Here is a 25,629-nt window from a genome sequence, read left to right as displayed (position 1 = left end):
GCACAGGAGAGACAAGGCAAGACCTGTTGAACCCTTGCCACTTCTGCCTCCAAAGCCTGGGGAAGATGGTCTGGGGTGGAGAAGTACAGGACAGAGTGTAGACGCAATGGAGAGTTCTGGAGACCGCATCATAGTGCCAGAGCCCCGGGGAAACGGCAAATGGACCGGAGGGGTACGAACAGCTGTATGTTGCATTAGGACAGAAAGTGTCTGAGCTTTGCAGAGATGCGTGTCCCATGAGAGTGTGGCAATAGCAGAATGGTTCCAGTGTGGGGAGAGGTGGCCGGAGGGCAGGATGGGGTCCCCCCCAGGCAATGACATTACAAAGGTATCTCCACCCTCAATTCAGCCGTGAGGCAAGAGAAGGAGGTCTGCAAACTCACAGATGATAGTTTCACTTACCCAGTAGAATCGACACGATTGTGGTAAATTATTAATGAAAAATAAAGTTCTATTTTTTTCCACACCTGGACTGTGCAATGGAATTCACATTTGAGTTCATATGATTACTTGTATTTTACAGATGAGGGATCTGAAACATTAAGTAACTTTCCAAAGTTATGTAGCTGGATTTGATTGGGATTTGAGCCCAGACTCCCAATCTCTGGGCTATACCACTATTGCACTGAAACACATAAACTTCATAATCACATAAAACTGACTTTATTTGTTCACTGCATCTCTAATAGAAAACCCAACAAAATCTCTCTTCTAAAGATGAAACTTAAGGTAAAGCAAATACTGATTAAGGGAAATGGGCTTTTATACAAAAGTCATCTTGAATCATAGAGGGATCCCAACAACGCCAAAATTAATTCATACATACATACATCACCCCACAAACAACAGTAATTACACAAAAGCACAATTTATTAATACGCAATGCCACAAAGGTACTATGAAGTCATTAACATTTTAAAAAATTTTTTAAATGTTTATTTATCTTTGAGACAGAGACAGAGCATGAGGCGGGGGGAGGGGTGGCGGAAGACGTAGAATCCAAAGCAGGCTCCAGGCTCTAAGCTGTTAGCACAGAGCCCGACGCGGGGCTTGGGGCTTGGGGCTTGAACTCACGAGCAAGGAGGTCATGACCTGAGCCAAAGTCGGATGCTTAACTGACTAAGCCATCCAGGCGCCCCAAAGTCATTAACATTTTTAAATGATCCATATTTTATTAATATCACAGCTGACATATTTTTAAACCATATTACAAATGTGAAGAAGACACCCAGTCTATAACAATGTTTGCTCATTTAAAGACCAAAGATAAATAAAAATCCCCTGAAAGCTCACCAGCGGGGAATCCCTAATCTAGAATAAACTGGAGGTGTTGCAAACCAGGCATATAAAACACTCCAAATGTTTTAACTAAACTGCTAACCTGGAAATCAAAAGGAGATCTGTTTTAACCATTTTAAGACTCTGTCCACGACCACAGGGTTTTAGAAAGAGCCGGGTTCTTCAAAGTGGCTTAGTGCGGCCAGCCTCAGATAAAATTTTAGATCACAACCAGGGAGACTGAAGATGTCCGCTTTCTGTGAAACGTACTTTCTGTCCTGCAGGGGCAAGTCCCTAATAAAGAAGTCTTTAAAAGAGACCTCAAACTGAATGTGTCTTCGTTTATCTAACATTACTCCCTAATATCCTCGAGTAGAGGAACGACCCTCCTCCGTGTTCTGACTAATGTATGTCCGAGTATTTAACTAGTTTTGATTTTTACATGAAGTTTTCAAACTACGGTCTCTTTATTGGCACAAGTTCATTTTTACTCTTAACTGCCCAGTGAAAGTCAATGAAGAAATGAGCGTCTCACTTCTGACTCCCAGCGCTGTGCCCTAACTGTACACGGCATCTACATCCACAGCAGCAACTACAACATTCAGTTAAAGAGATTCAAGTGTTTTCGCCCACTAGACTAGAAATTCTTTGACACTGGAAGAATATACATGCATTGTGCACCTACAGTATTTACAAGTTCTCAACAAAGCCTGTTGAATGAAAAACACACCCATGCACTTGAGTTTTGGTAGCACACTTAATATCTTCCATAAATATCCCCGGTATTTACGTATAATAATATTCTAATGTTAACCACAGACAGCAGGAAAATTAAATTTATTCCTTCTGTAACTAACAGTATATATTGTTTATGGATCCAACAAAAAGACTTTGGTGTAAATGCCAACAAAGATTTTAAAATACCTGTCTGGGTGTGCCTGAATGGCTCAGTTGGTTAAGCGTCCCACATTTGGTTTCGGCTCAGGACATGATCTCAGGGTTTCAAGAGTTCAAGCCCTGTGTCTGGCTCTGTGCTGGCAGCATGGAGCCTGCTTGGGATTTCCGCCATCCCTCGCCTCCCCACCTCGTGCTGTCTCTGTCTCTCAAAATAAATAAATAAACTTAAAAAAAAAATTTTAAACAAGTATCAGTCTGTACCATTCTTTTTTTTTTTTTAATCTTTTTTAAACATTTATTCTTGAGAGACAGAGCATGAGGCGGGGAGGGGCAGAGAGAGAGGGAGACAGAATCTGAAGCAGGCTCCAGGCTCCGAGCTGTCAGCACAGAGCCCGATGTGGGGCTCAAACTCACAAACCGCGAGATCATGGCCTGAGCTGAAGTCAGACGCCTAGCTGACTGAGCCACCCAGGTGCCCCTCTCTGTACCATTCTTATTCAGACACGTGCTAATTCTGAGGAATGGCACAGGCACATTATAGGAGCACAGCCAGCCTCTCACTCACAAAGCCATTTTCCAAAGCACACCCTTGCCTTTCATGCAGGAGTCCCAGACCAATCAATGCAATTATTCAAGGGTAGATTCTTCTAGTTCAGGGCTTATACTCAGCCTTTTCTTGGCTTTAATAAATACTTGAAGAAAAATTTACTTTTTTAAGGCTTCTAAGGGGTCTTCCAAGGAAAGCTGAATAGTTGCTCAAAGGAAAACAGAAAAGTTGCATCTGATGAAATTCAAATTCACCAAAATTAATAGGTACATACTGCACAAATAAGATTTAAAAAACTAGATTTACACAAATATCATAGATTATCTGAATCATAAAATAATTAAAAAAACAGGATTCTCTTACATAGTATTCCCCTCTAGTGAATTAAAGTCATTTTTTTTTAACATTTATTTTTTTTTTGACAGAGAGAGACAGAGACAGAGCATGAGTGGGGGAGGGGCAGAGAGAGAGGGAGACACAGAATCCGAAGCAGGCTCCAGGCTCCAAGCTGTCAACACAGAGCCCGACGTGGGGCTCAAACCCACGGACCGCGAGACCACGACCTGAGCCAAAGTCGGACGCCCAACGGACTGAGCCACCCAGGCGCCCCCCTCCTAGTGAATTAAAATTGTCATCATTATACAGCCACGTTAGGAACATACTATACAAAGCAAATAAATCTAGGCTGAATACTGTGAACTATAATGATAAACACAATTGTATGGCCTGTTTTTTAGCCAACTAAAAGCAACAGGAAAAGTTAATAACCAGCTACAGCCACCTCACCACACTAACAGAGACCCATTTGCATACAATACAAATGACCCATCAACACAACACTGAAAAGTTACTGAAAACCACAAGCTGACAAGAAACTAAACAGTCTTTACTGGAGACTACTGATCTGATTTTCAGCATCACCTGAACCCAGTTAGACAGAAGAGTCCTTGAAACAAGAAACCATACTCACTGCTCACAGGTGCACTAGTGTGGCCCACCCGTTTTACAGCCCACGGATTTTAGGGATGAACCAAGAACAGAACTCAGGTTCTGATTCTTCTTTTTCCATCTTCCACACAGTGGTTCTCAAAGTGTCATGCCAAACCAGCAGCATCAACATCACCTGGGAGCTGGCAGAAATGCATGTTCTGGGCCCCACCTCCTGAATCTGAAACTCTGCGAAGCCCAGCAATTGTGATTTAACGAGCTCTCTGGGTGGGGGCTGTGATGCAGCCAGGGTACCACAGCTCTGCCATTAGTGCCTAAAACCTCAAAAACACGATCATAGCTCATAAAACATCCATATATTTCAGTAAGAATCCAATTTCTCCCTTAGATGAAAGCTTATTGCCACAGCCGTAATCTCTTTACAGCACAGATTGTTAATAAGGCAGAGAAGAGGGGAGTTTGAGGAAAAATAATTAATACTTGCATTTTAGAGAACTACCTATTACTTTCACAATACAAACTACAGAAACAGACATGAGATATTTTTATTTATCAAAAAGGGGAATGTTACAGATAGAGCAGTCAATACTAGAAGCAGCTTTAAATATCAGAATTTTAAAACACAATCTCCATATTCTTTGGTATCATCTTGGCTTTAACTGATTAAGACAAATCAATATAATGTAACTACAGATCTCCGTAATCTAAAACCTACTGGATTTTCTAGGCTGGGGAGGCGGTTACAAGGACATTGAATGTGCTTTACTCACTGGGAAGGACAATCACAAGACAAAGTAGGTCTGACACACCAACGAAAAGGCTATAAAATCTTAAAATTCAACTCTTGACTCTAAAATCTTATGAAGGTGGGGAACGTAAGGAAGTGAAGAAAACCAGTCCAGCCCACAGGAGGCTAGGGAGCTCTGCTTCCTTCAAGCTCCTGAGGGAAAGGGCACCAGCAGGCTTTGGTTAAAAGTACAAAAGTTATCTATAAAGCAGCAATTGTTAAGAACTTCAGTGCTGCTTTTTGGTAAGTTTTTAGTTATTTTTGAAAATTAAAAACCATACTTTCTCTCCTTTGGCAGAAGAAAATATAGTGCTTCAGGAAGTACAATAAAATTTTTAGTTTCTATTTGTAATCCTGCATGCATTAGTATTTTTCTATTGAAGTGCCACTATTTATAAGCATTAATTAAAAACACTTTTTTCAGGGGTGCCTGGGTGGCTCAGTCGGTTGGGCGACCGACTTCAGCTCAGGTCACGATCTCGCAATCTCACGGTCCATGAGTTCGAGCCCCACGTCGGGCTCTGGGCTGATGGCTCAGAGCCTGGAGCCTGCTTCCGATTCTGTGTCTCCCTCTCTCTCTGCTCCTCCCCCGTTCATGGTCTGTCTCTCTCTCTGTCTCAGAGATAAATAAACGTTAAAAAAACAACAACACTTTTTTCATCTTACTATATACTTCAAAGCAAATTAAGAGAAGGTAGGTAAGTTTGGGAATCTGCTTTCAGGGCCCAATTAATGACAATAAGCTTTTAAATGGAAAAGAAAAAGAAAAAAAGAACTTGTTTTCCTCCTCATTACAAAAGCAACAAATATTCACTACTCAAAATCTTGAGAATTCAAAACAGGCTGAAAGATGAAAGAGAAGTTCCTGAGTGCAACCACCATGAGATAGACAAATAGTATTCACACCCGTATCTACATTTTCAAGCCCTCTTTCCTGAATCCGCATTAGAAAATATATTTAAACTGACATTTAACTGGTACATTTCACACAGCTCATTAATTTCTGACTGTCAACTCTCTTAGGCAAGGATCCAAATCTCATTCTTACTTCCAGTGTAAAAAGGGTACACAGACACTACTGAAGTACCTGCTGAACTGGACATTTGGGATCCTACAAGGCAGTCTGGACTTCCAGACTGTCAAATGTGTTCCAGAAGTATCTTAAAACTGACTGATGTAATTGAATAAGGGCAAAAATTCACTCGATGAATTAAAGAAAAAAAAATAGACATTTCAAGACTTCCGCTCCTTAGCAAGCCTTGCGGACTTGAAAAACTGCATCAGGAAGGAGCCCCCACTGTGCCCGGAAGAAAGCCTGCAATCCAGGGGCTACGACTTTGGTAAAGGCTCTTTGAGAGCGCGGATGAGGCCTTTCATGCTGACATCCCAAGTGCAGCGGAAGGACCTGGCTCTGAGATCCTTTGGAGTTCAAATGAAGGAGTCAGTGAATGATGAAGGGTATCGGCTCCCAGGATAAAGGTGCATTTATCACCCTCCTTAACCCTAAAGTTTATATGTCTCTTTGACGCAAACAGCCACTAACAGGTGATTTTGCATCCTGCCTCTACAGGTAACGACACTATATGACTCCATTTTCAGAGACTAAAAATAGCTTAGAAGAATTGAGTCATACTGAATAACACCCTCAAGCACTGCAGTTACAATATCTAAAAATGAATAAGAAGGGCTAAATCTACCATGTGCTTTGAACAGTCAACAAGGGGGGTGGGGAAGAAAAGACACCCCAATTGGAAAGTGAAATATGGCCACAGTCTGTTGTTTTGATAGCTTAAGGTTTGGTTTCTACTAAAATGCTTAACTACTTTGCTTTTTCACCTTTTTTCCCTCCAAAGAAGAGGTTAACGCTGTGCGTGCGCACGTTCCCTTCCTTCACTTTACAGTCTGTTATAAAGATGCCCTGACTCGGATTTTATTCCGGCACACAGGGCAAGCCACCACCCCGAACCGCCCGCAGGCTGAAGCACTTAAGTGCTGAATAAAATATTAAAAGGAAAAGACGAGCACACACATAAATAAACACCTCTGAAAACACACCACTGAGTCAGCACAAAAGGAAAGGCTCTAGAGAGGTCACACAGGAAGGGAGTGCTTTCTCTCCTTGGAGAAAAATATGTGCTGAGCCACCATTCCACTCTAGGCGTCTCCTCCAAACCCTGAGTTTGAGACCCTGGAGACTCCGAGTTCGAGTCTGTGTGCTGAAGGCTACACCGGGGGAGGTAGGAGAGAAAGACTCCTGTATTGAGCTAGACACTGCGACCCCAAAAGGACTTCAATATAAAGGCCAAAGAGAGAACCTATTGTTCAAAAGCGGGCAGCAAGGAAACCTGTTTTTTTCATAGGCCTGGAGTACAGGAGTAAGGGAAATCTCCCCAGACATCTGAGGTCTGTATTTTTGCCACCAGTATGGCTGGAAGCACTGAACCAGGAGTGAGAAAGTTAGAGTGACCACAAGAATGCAGTGTCCCTGGGAGACCGGCATAAGCAAAGACAAATTCTCTCTGGAAGACCTTGTAACTTCGATCCGGGCATTAAAATTCCCTCAGATGAAATTCCAAGGAAAATGAGCAAATCACAGAAACACACACACACACAAGAAAACAAGGCACCATGAGTAAGAGTGAGCAGAACCAGATGGATGATTAGACTTCAGATACCAGAACAGACACAAACTATAAATGTTTAATATGCTGAACAGAAGCTTAAAAATGAGCTAAGAATGAGACTATTAAGAATGACCAAGCAGACTTGAAATAGAACCAAATATAATTTTTATTTATTTATTTATTTATTTTTGAGACAGAGAGAGAGAGCGTAAGCCAGAGAGGGGCAGATAGAGAAGGGAAGCCACAGAATCCGAAACAGGCTCCAGGCTCTGAGCTGTCAGCACAGAGCCTGACGCGGGGCTCAAACTCACGAACCGCAAGATCACCTGAGCTGAAGATGGACGCTTAACCGACTGAGCCACCCAGGCGCCCCATGGAATCAAATGTAATTTCTAAAAACAGAATATAATTGAAATAAAAGCGATGGATAAAAGAGTTGATTACGCCCAAAGAAAGAAAAAGTAGTGAACTGCAGGTGAGAGCCAAAGAAATTATCCAGAATGCAGCACAAAGAAAACACGGCAGGTGGAAAGTAAAGAAGTTAGAGATGTGCTGGACCTTTTCGTGCTAATTAGAGCTCCAGAAAGAGAAAATGGGGAAGAGGGAACATTCATGAAATAACCATCTCTGGGAATTCTCTGCAACTGCTCTCCCCACTATGCAGCCATTAGCCACATGAGCCTATGTAAATTAAAATTTAAAACACAGTTCCTCAATCGCACTAACCACATTTCAGATTCTCGTTAGTCACATGTGGCAGGTGGCTACCATACAGGACTGCACGGATGTAGAACATTTCCATCATCCTAGAAAGTTCTACTGAACTGCATTGTTCTAGATCTACTGAAATTCCCATCCTCGGACCCGACACCCCCGGCAAAGTTCAAGCTGTGTATATACAATTCACACATGGGCACACTAAGGTAAAACTGCAACGTACTGATGATATGTACTCATTAGAACTGCAATGTACTAATGATATAGGGAAGGTCTTAAACAGGCAGATCATCTTAAATGGACATCAGACCGCTCACTTCTTAGAAGGAACTCTGAAAGCCCAGAGAATAAAGGCGAATACTACCGTCGAATATGCTGAGCTAAACTGTCAACCAAGAAACCTATCTTTCAAGCACAGGGCAAAATACATTTTCACACATAAATGATTTGCCAACAACAAATCTTCCGCAATGGGAATTCCAAAGAATTCATTTTAAACAGAAGGAAAATTATCCCAGAAAGGAGTGAAATGTAAACAGAAATAGCAAAGATACAATAAAATTCGATTAAGTCTAAATAAACATTAACTATGTAGAAATAAAAATAATGTCCAATTTTTGGTGGAAAAGAATGACAATACTGGGCAGTAGCTGACTATATTGGGGGACATGATTGGAGTTATATATCTTAAGACCTTTTTGTAATTCAAAAGGAGGGCAATGATATTGAGTAACTTCAGACTTTAACTTAGAAATGGTAACATACATGCTTATGATAACCACTGGAAAAAAAAAAAGTGACATATAGGACAAACCTTCCAAAAAACTGAGGTCAAGAGGAGTAAAATAAGAGGAAGGGGGGAAAAATCCTCAGGCAGTCCAGAGATGGTAACCAGAAATTCAAACATGTGAGCAAACACAAATAAAAACAGACAAAACTCTAGCCACAAAGATCACCAGGCTAGATAAAAAGGTAAAATTCAGCTATAGGTTTTTATATACCAGGCAAATATTTACCAAAAGAAAGCTACTGAAACCACATGAACTTCAGACAAAATTGTCTTTATGAGAAAACATACTCCTAGAGATAAAGAGGGTCCCTTCATAAGGATAAAAAGAGTTTGGGGCACCTGGGTGGCGCAGTCGGTTAAGCGTCCGACTTCAGCCAGGTCACGATCTCGCGGTCTGTGAGTTCGAGCCCCGCGTCAGGCTCTGGGCTGATGGCTCGGAGCCTGGAGCCTGTTTCAGATTCTGTGTCTCCCTCTCTCTCTGCCCCTCCCCCGTTCATGCTCTGTCTCTCTCTGTCCCAAAAATAAATAAAAAACGTTGAAAAAAAAAATTTAAAAAGGATAAAAAAAGTTCAAAGCACCTGGAAGAGGATACTAATTCTAAACTTAAAAAAAAATTTTTTTAACTTAAAAAAAAAATGTTTATTTATCTTAGAGAGAGAGCAAGCAGGGGAGGGGCAGAGAGAGAGAGGGAGTCAAGAGGATCTGAAGCAGGCTCTGTGCTGATAGCAGAGAGCCTGATGCGGGGCTTGAACTCACTCACCAACTGTGAGATCGTGACCTGAGCACAAGTCTGACACTTAACAGACTGAACCACCAGGGCACCCCTAAACTTCTTAAATTTCTTAAATCCAGCATTTTAATATCTCCATCAAGTAGACAACAGATCAGCCAGATACAACAGATTTTGTAAGGATGCACATGTGACCAGTATAATAAATTCAATCTAATGGACATACACAGAATACAAATATATACGTCAATTAGCGGATATACATACTCTTTTCATGAACAGATGGCTCATTTATGAAAACACACTACAGGACAGATACAACGGTAGCCTCAACAAATTTTCAGGTATGGTATTACTAGCAATCAGAATCCCTGGTCACAATGCAATTAAGTTAGAAATCATTAACAAAAAGGTAAATGGTAACACCCTATACTTTTGGCAATCAGACACATTTCTAACAACTATGGGTTAAAGTCTCAGCAGTATGAGGTTTGTTCCAAACACCTGAAAACATAAGAACCAATAAAACTGAATTATTCGATTTCAAACACATGCTAGTACCTACGCTGTAGATGTGTATTGTCCATTGTGGATGTCTACTTAAAAAGGGAAAGTTTACTAAAATGCAGTGAACAAGAAAGACAGTTTACTGCTGAAAACAGTTTTCTTCAGCCATCACTTATGTCACTGGAATATCTTTTACTCTTTCAAACTGGACAGCAAGAAAATTCAACATTCATTCATGCAGTAACAGTTTATCAAGAGCCTTGCCTGTGCCAGTCACAGAGGATTCAAAGTGAGGAAATACACACAGACCCAGCCTCCTGGGGCTGAGAGCTTCCTACAGGAGACGGTCACTAGACAAAATCACAGGTAAAATGGCAGCCCAGACGCACAATGTCACCCTGTAACAGAGGTCAGGGAGATCAGGAAAGGCTTTCTGGAGGAAGCATTGCTTTGAGCTACGACAGAAGGTGTTTAAAAAAAAAAAAAAAAAAAGGTACCTGGAGGGAAGAAGCCAGAGAACAGCATTCCAGAAAAGAAAGGAACAGCACAGGCAAAATTAAAAAGGTTTAGGTGGGCAAAGGAAAACTATTAATTTTCATATAGTCAATATAGAAATGGTGCAACAGAAAACTCTGCAAAAATTTTATGCTTCCTCATCTATTCCTTCCTTAATAAAAAAGTGGTTGACCTTTTTACTGTCAGAATTTTTGACTACACAAATACTACCCAGATATTCTATTTAGTAAGACCCTTAAAAAATTACGTACACAAAATTGAATAGTCAGCATTTTCTGTACAGTTTTTAAAAATAATCAAAACCAACTTGAATCCTTAAAGCTCTATTAGGAAGATGTTTCTATTCTTCCACTCAAAGAGGTTTTTGCTCAGGAGACATTACAAAGTATGTTTTCTGCTATTCTCACTAATGTATATCATGGAACAGTCCTGAGCAATTCACTCATTTCCCACCAGTATTTTCAACACTTCGCACCCACTTAATTCAACCAGGTAAGCACGAACACAAATGTTTAACTTTAAATATTGGAGCTAGAAAGTTGGGGGTGGGAATCCTCAGGGACTCTCAGAATCTTGTTATAATGATTACTCTTAAAAGTGATTATGTAAGCACAAAAGGAACCAAATTAGTTACCAAAGGTTAACTCTGACACGGAAATGACCGTGTTATAAGGCTGCGGATCAACTTCCATCAACTATTTTCATGCTTCTTTTGACACATATGGGCAAAAAAAGAAAAAATTTCTTTCTCATGACTTGATATATACGACTTATTTTACTCCTAAATCCACCATATGACTGTGATAAAATACAACCCTCTGAGGTTTCTAGTAGAAGCCAAGGCTTAAACACACATATTAGCCCTTCACTGTATTCGTTAAGTGAGATAAGACTGGACTCAGAATAATGTACTTACTTAACAACTGAATTCAGCATCCTCCTGTGTAGCGATTAGAAACAGAGAAGATAATCTCTTTCTAATATGCAGTTACTGACTAACTTTCTTTGGCAGTGAAGAACTGCCCCATTAAAGTTTTTCTTCTAAAAGAGAATTTCTTTCTATTGGGAACATACCAGTGGATTTTGTTTTAAAAAAAAAATCACGACAGTTCAGAGATAACTGCATCTTGGGAAAAAAACACGTAAGAAGAATACAAAAGAAAATTATATTTGCAGACAACTAAAGCCATTCTCTGGTAAACTCAAAGGAAAACGCAACACCACCTCACACACCCAGATGTCGTGTTTGTCATTACTTAAGGCTTCTAGCAAGAGCCTGAGCGCCCCGTGAGTCTCCGATTCCCTAAAAAGTTAGAAGTCATTACTTAGCAAGCTACATTCTCACCACCTACCCAATTAAAGAAAGGGAAGGAAAAACCCCAAACGACTCAGATGTCTGCAAAGGCAGGGGTGTGGCTGCAGGGGCGAGAGGAAACCAAGGACAACTTTCCTCTCTGGCAACAATGAAAAAATGACCCTGGTTTGACACAAGAATCATTAGGAAGTAGCAAAACCAGAGAACTGGGGTAGGGTCCCCTTTTAACAAGTGCTTCTTCGCTCCTCCTTTCTTTTTGAGAATGGAAGTGGCTTGTCATCACGTAAGCATGGTGCCGAATGCCATGTGGAACAGTGATTAGAAAGGTGCAGGACAGACAGACTTGGAATCATGGGAATTCGCCTCCAGTAGTGGAGATAAAGTAGGAAGTGCTTACACATGCTTTATGGCTTGGTTTAGTGAGGACACGTGCAAGTCAAGCTTACTACAAGAACCACTGTCCTTTTTCACTTTACAAAAAAACTCAGTTCAGTTTTATCAAACCAGTTTCATTACCTGGGTCCCACTGGAAGGAGGGGTACGGGTAACACGCATCAGCAGATCAGAGTGCAAAATACCACAACACTGACCACCACTGAACACAATCTACCACAAACAGCTTTTCGGGTTGCAAGATGAATGCAAAATAGGTCCGGTAATTGGTGATTTCTGGAATGGCTGGCAACAAACCTCAAAATCAAATCTCCTTAGAAATCCTTGGCTTGAGCTTTGTTTTTAAAGAGATCAACACAAAATTACATACGTTAAAAAGGTAGCAAGTTCTAAGACATCTAATAAAACCAAGGAAGAGTGCAGCCAATAATGTATTAACAAGCAGGTAATTATTTCAGTAACAGCACACAACAGGTTCCCCGGAGGAGAATCTTTTTTTCTTTTTTAAATAAACACTGCCCATAGTGTCAGAGCACAAAATGTAACAGACTGAAGTGACATCAGACAATCTGATCTTTCTAAGGGATTTCAAAATTTTTATCCTTTCCTAATTTATCCTGGAATCCAAAACAAAAACCCAACAACAACAAAAAATTAAGGTTTTCGCCAACCCAAAAGAAGCTCGGAGATTTCAAACATGAATATGGAAGAGGGTGCTGATGCTGTATAAAAGTGACATCACGAAAACTATTTGCAAAAGTCAAGCCATTCCTCAAACCACATCACTAGCTCTAGGAGGGGTCTCCTACCAGTAGTGCCCTATTCAGCGGCTGTGACTTTCCCAGCTACTACTTTGCATGAAGAGCTAAAGAAAACGCCCCAGAAAGGGGGCGGGGGGAGGGTGGCTTCGACACACTCAGGTAGCAAAGGGTGACCGCTAATTCCACGAACAATACCCTGAAATAAGCAAACCACTACGCTTGGCCAATTACCAAGATCGAGCTAAAGTTCCACCACGTAATTGGGGCCTGGGCCTTTTTTTTTTTTTTTTTTTTTTTTTTTTTCAAGCAAACTCGTTACTGAAAGCACAGTCATTTCCCTCTTCGTATTTTATTCACGCTGGAAATACCATTCAAACTGAAAAGGTAGCAAAACAAAAGGAAAAAACAACAACAAGAAAAACGAAGGAAGTGGAGGCGCGGGGCGTTCGGTGTGCGGGTTCCCTCCGCGACAGCACTGGCTCGCGGGCCGTCATTTGAAATGTCCAGTCCCGTCCGCCGGGGCTCGGGTCCCCCAAAACCGGCCCGCGCCGCTGGGGTCCCACCCTCCGGCGGAGGGAGGGGCGCTTCTCGCGGCGGCGGCGGCGGCGGCGGCGGGCAGAGGACGCCACTCGGGGCAGGACCGGGGTATCCCGGCGGCCGGGCGGCTGCCCCGAACGAGCTCCGGGGCTGAGGGAACTTTCCCTCCCTCCGGCCCGGCCGCAGCCCACGCTCAGGCGCAAACTTTGCAGACGCCGCCGCTGGCGTCCGGGGTCCCGCCCCGCGACCCTCCCGCGCCGCGCGCCGAGCCCCCGAACGTCCGCGCCCCGCGTGACTGGGCCGCGCCGCAGCCGCCGCCACCGCCGCCGCCGCCCGCGCCCCCGGCCCCGACCCTCCCCCGCGCCGCCGCGGGCCCCAGCGGCCGGCCGGCCGGGCCTGCGCCGCGCGCCCCTCACCTTGGTGGCCATGGCGGGCGGCTCCCCCGGCCCGGGACGGCCGGCTCCTCTCCGGCGCCGCGGCTGTCGGCCCGAGGCGGGCGGGCGAGGGCGGCGGCGGCTACGGCTGGGCCCCGGCGCTGCGGCGGCGGCGGCGGCTCCGCCTCGGCCCCGAGTCTCGGCGCTCAGGCCCCGCCGCTGGGCGCTCGGCGACTCCGGCCGCCGCCCGCTCCTCCAGTTCCTGAAACTCCCCGGCTGCGCGGCCCCCGCCCCTGCCGGCCGAGCCTCCCATTTACCGCGGCGTGCGCGGCGCGGCCGGCGGAAGCGCGCCCGGTGCCCTCGGCCGGCCCGGCCTCCTCTCCCACTTTCCGCCCCCGCCCCGAGCCTCCGCCCGGCCCGCGCCGCCGCCGCCGCCGCCGCCGCCGCCGCCGCCGCCTCCTGCGCCGGGCGCCCTTTGTTCCAGCGCCGGCCGCGTCCCGAGAAGCGGCCGGGCCTGGGTCGGCTCCCCGCGTGGCTGCCCGCGGGAAAACTTCAAGGGGTGTGAGGATTCGCTTGGGTCCCCCTGCCTGGAGGACCGGTCCGACTGCCTCCCGCAGGACCGGCGGCGCCGTAGGCTGCGTCCGAAGTTTCTTGTGGCCGGTGCACCCGATGCACTCCACGCCCTCCTGGCAGGGCCAGAGTCACCCACGGGGATCTCTGCTCCGCTGGGGAGTGATGTGGAGCCGGTTGTGCTCTTGGCTGCGTAAAATAAGTACTAAAAAGCCAGGGCGGAGGGAGGCAATGGCTTCCCGGTCCCACTGGCCCTGGGGAGGGAGCAAGATGGAGTCACTCATGTCAAGTAGTGACCCAAACGGGAAAGCAGCCAAGGGCCCTGCAGCTGTGACCAGCTATCTCCCAAACCAACACAGACTGGCCGCACTAAGGGCTGATAAACAATAAGGCCACAGAACCTGGAAGAACCAGGGGCTGATAATCACTAGAACCAGAAGAGGCCTGCGAAGGCCCAAGCCTGATTAAACTCCTTTGAGAGGGAGGACGGCCAACGGTCAGCCTCTCCAGACGCTGACCCTCCCACGTGTGGCCACATTGGAGAGGCAGCTGCCCCCAGAGGTTCTGCCTGGTTGATCTCTGAACATGACAGAGATCCTCCGCGGCTCGAACAATCAGCGGTAAGCAGGAGAGCCGACCCGGACCAGACTGCCGCCCCACCTCAACTGCGCTCAGGGACTGCCTTCGCCTTTGGTTTGTTCACTTCTTACCTTCATGGCATTTCGTTTGTTGTGTGCCTTTGTATTATATCTCATCTTGTGTGACGTGTATGAAGCCAAGTTAAATGCATAGTGAAATGTCATTGAGTTTGAAATCCTGAACCTGCTTGACAATTGTTAACCTTGCTGTGTGATTGAATAAGGCCAGCACTGTGGAAAAGGCACAACTGGTGTACAGGCCTTTACGACTCGCCTAAGTTGGCTGAGTTGTCAGAATGCTGTGTCACTGACTCACTATGTGTTTTTAGAAAACTTGGAAGAATTGGGGGGGAAAAAAACTCCTTGAGTCTTGCTGGAATTGGTGATAGCAGAATTAAAAACAGTAAGTTGGGGATAAATTTGTGTGAAAATAGAATTTCCACGGGTTTTGCTGGGGGTGAGACCCTAAGGTGTTGGCACAGGCAGGTGAAATGGAGACCAGCTGTGTGCAGGAGGCGGTTAGCAGCAGAAGCCTGGCTTCCCCCTTTTGCAAGCGGGGCAGGAGGTAGAAGTAGCTAAAGCCGAAACCGAGGGACACCACCTAGAAAGGCACTTGGAAGCTTACGAAAAATTAAACCATTCAGAAGCATTGCTAAAATGTATGTCACTAGGGGCCAAAATAATCTACAACCTGAAGGAAAGAAAGACAGGAACAAAAACTGTGTAGAAACCTATAGACATATCCCAGGTATATGGGAGAAATAGAGCTCTACGTAGTTAAGAAATTGTATATAACAGCTGCTAGAATACAAGAAAGGAAGAAAAATGTGGGCACCAGGTAAATGCCTAAAAATGAAGGTGGAAATTCCCAGAGGTCAGACATCCTACTTTGGGTAGAAGATCTGTGTTACCCCCACAGAACTAGAAGTCAGAAAGAGGCTCACAACTGGGACCCCATGTAATCATGGATCTGAAGGATACTCAGAGTGTAAAACTGTTAATGTCCCCAGCTCCCCCTACAGAGGTTCCCGTCTTGCTAATGAAAACCACCTTGCAGCTAGACCAGGACCAATAAAAGGGCAAGGAGCTAGCTAACAGAATAAAAAGGAAGGCCAAATCGATGAATGATTTGAGTTTAAATTGTTTTTTGAAGTGTATTTTTACTATTTTGAAAGACAGAACGAGCAGGGAGGGGCAGAGAGACAGAGAGAATCCCAAGCAGGCTTACACTGTCAGCCTAGAGACTGATGCAGAGCTCAGACCCATGAACTGTGAGATCATAACCTGAGTCAAAATGAAGAAGCCGACTCTTAACTGACTGAGCCACCCAGGTGTCCCAATAATTTGAATTTAAAAGACAGACTACCTTCGGGACCCCATCCCAAGGACCCAGGAGACTATGGTAACTCCAGGGTGGGGAGGATGATTATCGAAGCAGACCTATAATTACAAGCAAAAGAGTGGTAGATTATAATCATGGGCCAGGACAACCAATAGAAGTATCAGAAGATAGAGAATATACTTGCGCTAAGCTTGAGAAGATCAGGACAGATTTCTGTTAAAAACCTATCTGATGTAGACTGGCTCCTCCATGTGTGGGATAGTGGAGCAAACACGATTGCACTGTCAGGTGCACAGATGCATCAGGTATCTTTTTTTTTTTTTTATGTTTTTATTTATTTTTGAGACAGAGAGCATGAGCAGGGGAGGGGCAGAGAGAGAGGGAGACACAGAATCCAAAGCAGGCTCCAGGCTCCGAGCCTGAGCTGTGTCAGCACAGAGCCTGACACGGGGCTCAAACTCATGGACCGCGAGATCATGACCTGAGCTGAAGTCTGATGCTTAACCGACTGAGCCACCCAGGCGCCCCATCTGGTATCTTCTTTAGCTGAAAACCCTTCATTAAACCATTCAGTTATGGAAATACATAGATCACATAAGAACACATGCATTATTCAAATGGTTCACAAAGAAATCTCAGGGTTACTTAGGAAATAAAAGAGCATTGCAATGATGCCTCATATATAAACAAATGATAGACAAATGTGGGTATACTGCACCAATAGACACATACAAACCCACTACATTTAATTTTATAATACAAATAGATTTCGTAGGATGGTGAAATCACAGTTATCTATAGAAGCTTGCCACAACCATGGTATACATATATACAGGACTGGGGATAGCTACGGCTGCCTCTAGCCCCTTAGCCCATGCAACAGTAAGAACTCTAAAATCATGGGCACCAATAACTGTAGAAAGCGACCAGGGAATTTATTTTACAGCCGCCTCAGTTCAAAAAGCTCTGTGATCTATAGAACTTAGAATGGAATTGCCACCAAGCCTGTAACCCTACATCTGCTGGATATATAGAGAGATTTGGTGGATTATTAAAAAGACAATTAACAATTGATAGACAAGGGAGTTTTCAACAGGCCATAGATACGGCTTACTTTGTGCTAAACCAAAGAGAGACACTACAAAAAGATATCCTTATAGGATCTTAAACACTTCTGCCCCAGATATAGGAAAAAGGGAGACACCAGTAGACACACCCAAACTTCTATATAAGGTAGCACCTAAACTGAGGGACAGTTCTGTCTCCTTACAAATTACTGTTGCTCATAGACATGGAAAGCTACTAGATCACAGGGGCCAAAGGACCGCTGCAACTTAAGAAAATCCGGGATCCTTTCCCCATGGGCATACTTGAAGAATAATCGGAGGGGGGCGCCTGGGTGGTTCAGTTTAAGCATCCAACTTCAGCTCAGGTCATGATCTTGCAGTCCAGGAGTTCGAGCCCTGTATCGGGCTCTGTGCTAACAGCTTAGAGACTGGAGGTTGCTTCAGATTCTGTGTGTGTGTGTGTGTCTCTCTCTGCCCCTCCCCTGGTCATGCTCTGTCTCTCCCTCTCTGTCAAAAATAAATACACATTAAAAAAAATAGGGGTACCTAGGTGGCTCAGTCAGTTAAGTGTCTGACTTCAGCTCAGGTCATGATCTCACGGTTTGTGAGTTCAAGCCCCCCCGTAGGGCTCTGTGCAGACAGCTTGGAGGCTGGAGCCTGCTTCGGATCCTGTGTCTCCCTCTCTCTCTGCCTTCCCCCACTCATTCTCTGTCTCTCTCTCAAAAATAAATACACATTAAAATTTTTTTAAAAAAGAATTGGAGGAGAAGTGCATTCTAGTTAGAATCCTACTATGTGGCATTATACTTTGGCTAATAACTGGCACACTCATATGGGCATTATATATTACACAAGCATGCCAGGCACATGTAAAACACAACAGTCCCCATATTATAGACTAGAAAACTGCTATATACTGCATCTAATCTGTGTGTTCTTGCTCACTTGTACAGTCACTATAAGACAAGTGATACTCCTGCACACGAATCGCATCATCGATTAGGATACAAATATGCAGCGTTGATCTAGTTTCGTGGCAGTGACGCTGCTGGGGGAGGTATTTCTATTAATTACCAATATCGTCCTGATTTTTTGTCTTACTAAACTAACAGGACCCACCTACTGTGCAGAAACCTAGTTAACTACACTAGGTTAACTAGTTAAACTTAGTTTAGTTAAACCTAGTTTCGTTAGCCTAACTAGTCAAACCTAGTTAACTAATTAATGCCTAATTAACAAAGCATTAAAAGAATAAGATTTTCCACATCAGGATCAAGAGGGAGATGCACCAAATTCCAGACTCTGCCCTATCAGACTCCCCAGTATCTCCTGACAATGATCTAGACTTGGCACAAATAACATGGGAAGACGATCCAGAGATTACCCCGCTGCTAGAAGCAGCCAGGAAGATCTCTCAGAGCTCTTGGAAGACAATGTCGGATGATGACACCTGGTCACAGCAGGTACGTGCTGATTCACATGAGTGCCAAGATGTGCTGACTCATGAGGCATACTAATTTTAATGATTGCTTCTTTTTTTTTTTTTTTAATGTTTACTTATTTTTGAGAGAGAGACAGAGTGGGAGTAGGGGAGGGGCAGAGAGAGAAGGAGACACAGAATCCGAAGCAGGCTCCAGCCTCCGAGCCGTCAGCATAGAGCCCGACGCGGGGCTCGAACTCACAAACCTCGAGATGGTGACCTGAGCCGAAGTCAGACGCTCAACCAGCCGAGCTACCCAGACGCCTCTAATGATTGCTTCTTGACTGAACTAGCAGCAGCACTAGGAACTTTACAAGGACTAGTGGAGGTCACACACATAAGTCACTTAATTGATACTTGTTGGCTTTTAAGATTCTATCGTCAATATATACAAGGGCTGATTAGTCAGAGAGCTAATAGAGGACATTATTCTAGGCTGGAAACATGTATCACATGATTACCAAGATTTGGTGGCCAGTTTTATGTGTCTTCATCATAAGTACAGCCACTAACCCAATGAGCACAGGAGACACCAATAAGACACCAGATCCTGATTGCAACATAACTTTCCCTATACCACAAACCCAGCCCACACCAAAAGTCAATTTTTCAAATCATGTCCCAACCATACCAGGACTGCCTGAACACATACCAGGCTGTATTTTTTACAATAATATCTCTCTGTTTTGAGAGCTAATTACATACATGCTTGATTCCAGTAGGGCTCAAACAGCAACTTTAAGACCCTTTTGCACTTACAGTGATATTAAGCTTTGCCAACAAATTTTTGCTCTACCTTACAAACCGTACCCCTTTATGGAGCTATACATAGAATATAGATCACACACCAGGTCACTGCAGACAAAATACGATAAAGTGTAAAAGACCAGAATTAATGTTCATTCAGTGAAGACTTTAATAATATCTCAAACAGGGGCACCTGGATGGCTCAGTTGGTTAAGTATCCAACTTCAGTTCAGGTTGTATCTCACGGTTCAGAGTTCGAGTCCCACATCAGGCTCTGTGCTGACCGCTCAGAGCCTGGAGCCTGCTTCCGATTCTGCGTCTCCCTCTCTCACTGTCCCTTCTCCGCTCATACCCTATCGCTCGCTCTCCCTCTCAAAAATAAAATAAAACTTTAAAATTGTCTTATTTGTAATATGAGTGGCATATTGGTTTGAGGTCTTTTTTTTAAATTTTTTTAAGTGAAGACTTGGAATTAACCACTTCCATGGAATTTTAAAACATTAGGACCGTCCTACATAATCTCACCACCAAACAAGGAGCCATGCACTGCAAGATATCCGAACATCCCATTGGATGAATATTATTATACACTCATACAAATCCTTTGTCAACACGTGGCGTCAATTTTTGTACCAACCGCCTATGGAACAAGAGGATGTATGGGATGAATATGAGTATCTCAAAACTACTCATACTAAACCCTCATTATATCATTTCCACCCTTTCACCCGCTCCTAGACAAGCTTCCAATGCCAACTGGGTACCTGAAGGATTATAACATCATATCCACAAACAAGATTGTTACATATTATGACTATTATTTAACAGATCCCATTGTTTGGCAATTTTGGCACAAGACATGAAGATTCACAATGTAATAAGACACATTGTACTTGGTAGGCCAAGGCTTCATCAACCTGAGGAAATTTATACAAGAGGAAATGGAACATTTGCACCCACAAAATTAGATTGGAAATTAAAAATAGGACCAACCTTGCTTACATAGCCAGAGCACCACTTCACACATCAAGCTAGACCTGATTTACATGTACCCCAAAACACACATTATCATATGGAACAATTATGACGTAATTGGACATTGGCATGCCCGAGAGGCTTGAAAGGTAATTTTACCACACACCTACACGGGGACAAAGCTGCAAGACGAATGCTTTTCAAACCGGTTCTCTTATGCTTTCAACTGAACCTTACAGCACCACACACCGAGGGATATTTTTACATAGAATATTCAGAGAACCAGAACCTAAACTACCCATTTGGAACAATTCAGACTTTAAAACATTGGTTTACAGGGCATGGGCATTGCCCCGATGGACTAGTAAATTACTTTGAGCGGGACCTCTAGGCTCAGATTCAACTGTTGACACCTTTTACATACCAAGTCATAACGGAATGGAATCACAAATCTTGAACAACACCGCGATCAGGTAACTCCCACTTAATGGTACAGCTGAGTTGAAGTTACGCTTCAGTAATGCAGGATATAGTATACCATGGAATGGTGACACAAACAAAGGTTACACATGGATGCCACACAACACCTCCGTCATTAAAGACATCTTCACAAAATATGTCATTATGGCACCATGTCCCCACGGAAGGGACTTGTCCTCCAGCAGTAACACTTTCGGACACGATCCAGGCTTATCAAAATTTAGAGGCAACATTACATGGTGGAATATTTCCAGAGACAATGTTTATGGCTTTAACGACTATCTGTTACGGAGTCCCCTACCGCACAACTTACTAACTGCCAGTTAATATGACAAAATGTGGGCAATCTGGGTACCCGGTAGTTAAAACAATGGTTCCCAGAGCAGTCTGTGACACACCTATACAATTATACTTAAATGAGTTTTAGCACAGAAGAGGTAAATGGGGCATAAGATCTTTACTTGTGATCATACTCTAGATAATTTTAATAGCCTTGCAGCTCGGAGTCCAGCTATGTTAGGTCCTTTTACACCTTCGTGGTATAAGACACAAATCAATTACTCCAACACAGATCCCACCTAAAATACAGGTTTTGTAAACAGCTTAAAATAAATGACACATATAATGCTACCTTAATATCAAAGTCTGCAGCAATCTATATAATACAACAAAGGAAGTAATCATGCTGGTTTGTCCATTAGAACAACTAGATGCAATATATTTTTATGACCTCTGGTTAAAAAAACCTCAATTACACAAGGAAGATCACCAGCATGGTAGGATATATCGGGAACTGATTTTAATGCAAATTTAGTAACACTAATTAGTAACATTGACATAGATTGAACCAGGTATGCAACAATATTTCTTTTCATTGATCCAACCATCAGATGCATGGTGGGTAGAACACACATGCTTGGCACAGCATCCTATCTATGAGAATAGATCCAGAACGGATTCATCGATACCAACTTACATGGCTAAAGGAGTTGCCTTTGACAAATGTGGTGTATCACCCAACAGCCCAGGCCCATGTATTATTGAGAAAGGATTTTAAATACTACACATCGTATGAGAACTTTCCATTGGAAACCACAACGGGTATGTGGCATTACCAAACCAACATGGAAAATCCTCAAGCCAAATATGTTTGAACCTGTATTGCTTAACCCAGTGAGAATTGTATATAAACTGATGCCACAGAGAGTTGAAATAACAAGAAGAATAATTCAATTTGTTCTATATACAGCCTGAATGTAAAATTTGTGCAACAGAAATAGGAATGACCATCCAGGAATTGCCTGACTCACCACCCATTGATAAAATTAGACTTAAAAAACTACAATTCCTGGTACGACTGGGTATCATCACTAACTTAATTATCTCTGGGATACAAGAAGCAGAAATCCACACTATTAAGCAGGAGCTATTTGCATTTAAAAAAAAAAAAAACATGTTCACCCCTTGTCTAATGCAGTGGGTAGCTTAGGTTCCAAGATCTCCTCAGCATTCAGAGAACTATGATCCATGATCACCATGCCTACCAACTGGAATTTAACTATGACACTGACCGTAAGGTCGAGGTCCTCCAGCAAAATTTATTCAATCTTAGAAATTTCTACATAAAAGAACAACGAAAAAATGGCTGCTGCATGGGGTGCCCGGGTGTCTCAGTCGGTTGTGTCCAACTCTTGATTTTGGCTCAGGTTATGATCTCATGGTTTGAGAGCTCGTGTCCCTCATTGGGCTCTGCGCTGACAGCGTGAAGCCTGCTTGGGATTCTCTCTCTCTCTCTCTCTCTCTCTCCCTTGTCCCCGCGCTCTCTCTCTCTCAAAATAAATAAATAAACTTAAAAATGGTTGCTACAGAATCAGTAACCTACTAGAGAAAGCATGGAATGATATCAGAAACATGACTTAACAGGGGAAATGTATTCTTCTGACTGGACAGAGTCTGTTTATAGTTAGACACTTCCAGGCCATCAGGTTGACAATACAGAACAATATATATAAACTTTCATTGTTGAGACTATTAGGTGGTCAGAGCCCATTAGCACATAACACATACACCAAACCACAACAAGTACATGGTAACACATCACTTTTGACAACACATGCGCCCTTATGGATTGATGGGTATTTACTACCTGGAGATATTTGCCTGAACTGTAAATCAATGCTAATCTTCATCCTCTAACAACAACCTGCACAAAAAATTTATTCTTAGACCTAGGACACTTTTCAACTGGAAATGATACCGTCGTCACCATAGACAAAGAATGTATTAAAATATTATATGCTCTTAATGTGACATTTAATAATGTTACCAAAATGGATACCTTTATCTCAGAATATCCACATAAGAATTTTCCAACATCCTCTCATACTAAGGTAACAGTTACCTTGAGTAAAAACTGATAAGATCGATAAACTTTGGATGAAAACTTAGAAGAACTTGGAGCAGCCCACAAAACCTCGACCAGGAAGCTAACCCTGTGAACGTCATTCACGCGGCCTCAGCACTCATCGACACAAACCTAGCCACACTGAGCAAAAGTATTCAAAGCTTACACGATAAATGTTCCTTTCTAGAATTGCTAAAGAAACCTTTCAGATACGTCATTTGTTCTAGTTCATGGTCTCACTATAACACTTTAAAATGCTTAAAGATGGGTGGAATTATTTCTCTCCTCATATTTGAGAATCCATTAAGGAAACCCTTCTACTGCTTTTGGCTATTATTTTTGCTATTTTATTAAAAATGCTATTAGCGTTATGCACCTTCAGGCTTAAGAAGGGAAGATTACAAAAAGACTCTGATTTAACCATACTCTTGCTTTTCTTTTCTGTATGTGCCGTGAGCCTATGTCAAAGATTTCATATATATTTTTGGACTTCTGTCTACCATACTTGATGGTATGATTTTCACTGGATTTATTTGCTTTGTTGATTTGTTAACTTACCTTAATCGAATTCAGATTTAGTTTGGTTTCTGACTTGACTCAATTCTTCTTAGATATGACTCTGAGTTTGAATTTTGATTCTGACTTGACTTTACAACCTGACTTAATTGATATTTTATTTAATCCTTCATTGATTTTGCCTTACTCTAAATTGATTTACCTCTATTTGATTCAGTTTATTTTATCTAACTTGTTTTGATTTGTTGTGATTTTCATTTTATGATGTCGATTGACATTTCATATGATTTGAGATTGATTTGATTTTGTTTGATTTGCATTGGAACCATGAGTGTATGACTTAGATTTGCCTTTATCCATAGCAGAATAAAACCATACTGCTGACCTGGTTAAAAATTTTTTTGATTGCTGTACAGCCCTTACGACTAGTCAGGAGTAATCACGGGATGGGATGTAGAGAGCAAGATGGAGTCACTCATGTCAAGTAGTGACCCAAACAGGAAAGCAGCCAAGGGCCCTGCAGCTGTGACCAGCTGTCACCCAAACCAACACAGACTGGCCGCACTAAGGGCTGATAAACAATAAGGCCACAGAACCTGGAAGAACCAGGGGCTGATAATCACTAGAACCAGAAGAGGCCTGCGAAGGCCCAAGCCTGATTAAACTGCTTTGAGAGGGAGGACGGCCAACGGTCAGCCTCTCCAGATGCTGGCCCTCCCACGTGTGGCCACATTGGAGAGGCAGCTGCCCCCAGAGGTTCTGCCTGGTTGATCTCTGAACATGACAGAGATCCTCCGCGGCTCGAACAATCAGCGGTAAGCAGGAGAGCCGACCCGGACCAGACTGCCGCCCCACCTCAACTGCGCTCAGGGACTGCCTTCGCCTTTGGTTTGTTCACTTCTTACCTTCATGGCATTTCGTTTGTTGTGTGCCTTTGTATTATATCTCATCTTGTGTGACGTGTATGAAGCCAAGTTAAATGCATAGTGAAATGTCATTGAGTTTGAAATCCTGAACCTGCTTGACAATTGTTAACCTTGCTATGTGATTGAGTAAGGCCGGCACTGTGGAAAGACACAACACGCTTTTATTGCATGTTCGAGGCACCTTCCAAGGAGGTTCTGTCTCCGGCCTGGAGGTTACCACAGGCTGTGATCCCAACTGGAACTTCTGGGCCGAGACACTTGGGGATTTTGTTCTGAGATGTCCAATTAATCTCCTCCTAGACTCTCGATAAATTTAAAAATGCCTCAGGGCTCTGGAGGTTTGAGGGAGATACAACAGGTTTCCTAAAGTGGAAATGAGAGGTCTAAAATTTTCCTTTTTTTTTTTTTTTGGAAAATGTTTCTCTTCAGAGTTGGATATATGGGTTTTATTAATAAATGAATGACTCAAATTGAGTGGCAAGAGTTTTACTCCAGTACAAAAGACATGACTGGAAGATATATCTTAATTAGTATATTAGTCTAGTACATTTTGTTTTTATTATCAAGGATATATATGTTAAAACAGACAGCTATCAGATAGGATCAACATTAGGCTAGGAAAGCAGTATTTAGAGTTAATGTCAAATCTGTGTCCTCTGAAAACTATCCTATCTGACCTCCAGGATTTCATTAGTTACATTCAACAATGGACTTTAAAATGGATATGGCACAGGGCCCCTGGGAGGCTCAGACGGTTAAGTGT

General features: G+C 43.2%; 1 protein-coding gene across 2 annotated transcripts in view; it reads right to left on the bottom strand.

Annotated features, from left to right (window-relative positions):
* SNX9 (sorting nexin 9) overlaps positions 1–13,889 on the bottom strand; it is a 125,312-nt gene extending 111,423 nt beyond the window's left edge. For both annotated transcript variants that reach the window (XM_078447511.1, XM_078447512.1), the window contains exon 1: positions 13,764–13,889. In XM_078447511.1, coding sequence (XP_078303637.1) covers positions 13,764–13,775 — 12 coding nt within the window. In that variant the 5' untranslated portion in view covers positions 13,776–13,889. The remainder of the gene's footprint in view (positions 1–13,763) is intronic.
* Between the last annotated feature and the right edge of the window lie 11,740 nt (positions 13,890–25,629).

This window comes from Panthera onca, chromosome B2, assembly GCF_046562875.1.
Source record: "Panthera onca isolate mPanOnc1 chromosome B2, mPanOnc1 haplotype 2, whole genome shotgun sequence".
NCBI classification, from domain to species: domain Eukaryota; kingdom Metazoa; phylum Chordata; class Mammalia; order Carnivora; family Felidae; genus Panthera; species Panthera onca.
The sequence above is the reverse complement of the archived record's forward strand: the minus strand, read 5'-3'. Positions and strand labels throughout refer to the sequence as shown.